At 22.0% G+C, this 4,933-nt stretch overlaps 1 protein-coding gene across 1 annotated transcript; it reads left to right on the forward strand.

Moving 5' to 3' along the window:
- Positions 1-110: 110 nt before the first annotated feature.
- On the forward strand, positions 111-3,114 carry PGAL8A_00327600 (surface-associated interspersed protein (SURFIN); the record flags this gene model as incomplete). Its single annotated transcript, XM_028672302.1, has 2 exons — positions 111-353; positions 460-3,114. Coding segments are annotated over 2 exons (2,898 nt in total), but the record flags the coding sequence as incomplete, so codon positions are not given.
- Between the last annotated feature and the right edge of the window lie 1,819 nt (positions 3,115-4,933).

Consider the following 4,933-nt stretch of genomic DNA (forward strand, 5'->3'; position numbering starts at 1 on the left):
TATAAAAAATTTTTATGTCAGTATAAAGAACAAAAAAAAGTTAAATAAAAAAGAGATAAAAAATTAAAAACAATTTACCTTCAAATCAGACAGATATTATCCAACTGCAGATCCCACCAAATACACATGTCCCTCTTAAACTGGTTCAACAACATGCATATGGAGGAAATTGTACTGGAAACACTTTACCATGTCCAAGTGCGATTGTTCCAAATACTTTGACGCCAACCACACCAAGTGACCCTACCGAAGTTACGCCTGCAGTTAAACCTACAGATAATTTATTAATACCAATGGTTTCAGGAGGTATATTTATTTTAGGAATTATTTTTCTTTTGGTTCTTCTTTGGAAAGTAAGATAAAATTAACATTTAAAATTGAAAAAACTTATATATTTAAAATCGTAATTACATTAATGAAGAATTTTTATAATTTTTTATTTTTTAATTTGAATTATAGTGTACTCCTATTGGATCTTGGATTCGTAATAGGAAGTCAAGAAAAAAAAAAGCAAGAAAAAAGATTAAGAAAATAACAAGGGAACCGTTGTTAATGGATACAAACAATATAAAGAATGAACCAATAAATAATGAAAAATGTTCATTCCTACACCATGAAAAAGAAATACCACTTTGTGATATGAGTTTGGAAAATGAAAAAGATTTGAAGTATAAACAAATGAAGAAATCTAGAGCACATAAAGGAAACTATATGGAATATGAAAAAGGATTGAAGTATAAACAAACAAAGAAATCCAAAGCACATAAAGGAATGTATATGGAAAATGAAAAAGACTTGAAGCATGATAAAATGAAGAAATCCAAAGCACATAAAGGAATGTACATGAAGAATGAAAAAGATTTGATGTATGAACAAATCCAGAAATCTAATGCTCACGAAGAAACGTATATGGAAAATGACAAAGATTTGAAGTTTGAACAAATTAAGAAATCCAAAACACATGAAGGAACCTATACGGAAAATGAAATAGATTTGAAGTATGAAGAAATAAAGAAATCCAAAGCACATGAAGGAATATATATAGAAAATGAAAATAAATGCATTCGTCAAGTTGTAGATGTATCAAAGAAACACGAAAATGAATCGATGTTGGGAGAAAAATTATATCATGATGATCCTAGAAATGAAATTGAAGAAATTGAATTTAATGTAAATAAATCTAGAAATGAAATTAAAGATGAATTAAATAAAAATATATTAGAAAAAAACCCTGTTCATATTGTATGGCATATTAGGAATGGCACATTAAATGAGGAAAAACCAAATGAAATAAACTTGCAAAAAGAAAAATATACATGTGAAAATGAAATGAAAAATTTAGAAAATAAAAGATCACTTAATGATGAAGTACATAGTTGGAATACATGGATAAATATACATTTGTTAGCATTACTTGAGTATAAAAAAGAAGAATGGAAATTGAATAAAAATGAATTTTTTAATATTTGTTTAGAAGAGATCGAAAAAGATGGAGAAAATTCTAATTTAAAAGAAATGGGAAATAATTTTGTAATGAAAATAAAAGAAGAAAATAGTACCCGTGCTACAGATAAATATAGTAGTATATTAGAGAAATATAAAAATGAAAAGTGGTTTATTAATTTGAAGAAAGAGTGGAAAGAAGAACAAGAAAAATACTTAGGATATATAGATGAGCAAGAAATTGAAAAAATGATAGAAATGGGATTAAATAATTTTATTCTAGGTAAAAAAAAAAATATATGGAAGATATGGATAGAAAGGCAAAGAGAGCTTTCATACGAATACAAAAAACAGAAATGGTTTGTAAAATTGTTAGAAGAATATGAACAAGAAGAAATTCATGAAAATTTAAAGGAAGAAAATATAAAGAAAGAAATAAATAATGGAATAGATAAAAATGAAATGAAGAAAAATTTGGAAAGGAGAATTTTTTTAGATATTTATATGATGTTATTAGAGGAATGTATAAAAGAAGAGTTGCAAAAAGAAGAAGAATTTTATAAAACAAACATAATAGATATAAGAAAATTTAAAAATTTGGACGAAGAAACAAATAAATTAGATAAAATAGAAAGAGAAAGAAGTTGGAATGTTATATCAGAGAATAAAAAAGAAGAAATAGAAAAATGGAAAAAAGAAAAATGGTTTATTGAGTTAATGTTAGAATGGAAAAATAATGAAGAAAAATATATGATGGAGATAAATGAAGAAATTTTAGCAAAAAAGGATCAAGGAATAGTAATGGATATTATCTTAGAAAGACAAGGAATTATATTGAAAAAACACTGTGAAAATATTTGTAGAAAGTGGAAAGACGATGATAACAATGAAGAATGGCTTACAAAGTTAGTGAATGAATATGAAAATGAAGAGAAAGAACATAAAAGTGGAATTTATAAAAATAGTATAGAAAAAGAAAAGGAAAATGAAAAAACCATAGGAAGAGGTGAATCAATACCAGAGATTAATAATATGGAGGATGGAAAAATGAGAAAATATGAAAGGAATCATTTAGAGGAATCATATGAAATGAATAATTCTAAAATAAACAAAAAAAAATTAAAATGGAAGACATTAATAGAAATATATATGGTAATATTGGAGGAATATAGAAAAGAGGAGTGGTTATTGAATAAAGGAAAATTTTTAGAAATCTGTTTAGAAGAATTTATAGAAGAAGATAAAGAAAAATATCCAAAACTAATAGAAAATGATTTAGCAATGATAGAAGAAGGGGAAGAAGACATTAGTACATTGATGATTGAGAAACAAAAACGTTTATGGAAAAAATGGGTAGAAAGAAACAAAAGAATGTCAGAAAAATGGAAAAAAGGAGAATGGTTTATTAATTTGAAAAAAGAATGGGAAAAAGAACAGGAAAATTTTGATGAATTAACAAAAGAATCAGAAATATCAGATATAGAAGCAGGAAAAAATCCTATGCTAGAGAAACAAAAAAGAATATGGAAACGATGGCTAAAAAAACAAAGAATGTGGTTTATACTACATAGCGAGGATGAATGGTTTAACAATTTATTAGAATATTTTCTAACAATAATCTATTTTTATTTTTTGCTCAATTTCGTGAAACAAAAAAAAAAATTTTACTGATAAATTATTGCTTAATAAAATAATTCACAAAAAAATTTATTAAAAAAAAGTTTTACTCTAAAATAAAAAATAACTTAAAATAAATATTAGGATAATGAATATATTAATAATGGGGATTATTATGTTATATACTATAATAATTAAAAAAAATATATAAAAAAAGTCATCATAATTATTTAGTTGAAATAACGAAAATGAATATCTGCGGCAATATATTAATTCGTAAATTATTAAATAAAAATAAGAATATAATTAATCATTGCATAAATGTTGATTATGCTTATTAAAAATACAGATCATATTATAAAAAGATAAATAATATATTGCAATTAAGTGTAAAAAGATTGTACTAATAGTTTAAAAATTTTTTTTTTATCATTTTTTAGAAAGTTCTATTATTGTAATACAAATAAAAATTTTGAATTGTTTCTTTTTCTTGTATAAATTATTTGCATGTATAGTACAATGTTAAATAGTAGATAACATTTTTAAAAAAGAATTAACAAATCTAATTCATTTTTCCTATCAGTAAAATACTGTGTACATGATATATTATAATGAAAAAAGTTATACTTAATCCAAATTATTTAAATCTTTTTTTCAGTATTTAGAAAAATTTTGCTAAAAAATTAGCATTTCTTTATAATAACGATATAAATGATTAAAAAAAAGCCACAGAATAAGGAATTAATATCAACAAAGGAAATTAAATGTTAAGAAACTTTTATATAAAAAAAAAATATGTATAGATAAGATATAAAATTCTTAAAAAATTAAATAAAATTTTTATAATATATTATGTATATATATATGATACAAAACGATGAATGCTCAGAAATATGCTTTTACTAAAAAAAAAAAAAAATTGATACTAAAGCTTATTGTAAAAATAGTTTTAAAAATATTTATGATTTTTAACCAAATTGGATATAATCCTTTTTATATATATCATAGTATTTTTCTTTTTAAACAAATTTATTTTAAAATTAAAAAATGTTTGAATTAATTAACAATATATCAAATAATTGTTCTACATAAGCATAGATAATTCTTTATTTTAAGATCTTAAACATTACCATGTTCCCTACGCATATATTATTAAGAAATAGTGCTTTTTTTTGAAAAAAAAAATGTAAAGAATTTTTTATTGTATAATTGAATTTTTCATATCTTTATTGAAGTTTATTCATTATATTAGTGTATCATAAATAGCAAGAATATAAAAGTCTAATATTATAATTAAAAATATTTTTCTATTATGATGTATAGTTATTTTTTTGTGATGTTAATATACATTGAAGCGCGTAAATATTACTCCTATTTTTTTTTATATCACAAAGATGTATATAATATATATACACATCAAACAACTATTCAACATTAATAAATACAATAAAACAAATAAAGTACATTACATAAAAAAATGATTATATTAGAAAATAAATAAAAAAATAAAATGTAAAAATAATCAACAAAAACATAACAAATAAATAATCATAACTAAATACATCTAATACAAAAGAATAATAAATAAATATATAGTGCACAAATGTATAATAAATAAAAATAAAACGGATTACTTTGAAATAAATAATCTTAAAAATAATCACTAATTAAATACCGATAACAAGAATTTAATTGATATATACTCAACAAATAAAGTTACAAAAAATTTAAACCAACAAACTTTCAATAATTATAAACTTAATAAATTTTTACTCAATAAATATAACCTTCACCCTTTTCCTCACAACATGCATATTCAAAATAAAAATAATAAAATTCAACAATAATATTTTTATAAAATTTATACCATGCC

The sequence above is a fragment of the Plasmodium gallinaceum genome (genome assembly GCF_900005855.1).
Source record: "Plasmodium gallinaceum strain 8A genome assembly, contig: PGAL8A_v1_95, whole genome shotgun sequence".
Classification (NCBI taxonomy): domain Eukaryota; phylum Apicomplexa; class Aconoidasida; order Haemosporida; family Plasmodiidae; genus Plasmodium; species Plasmodium gallinaceum.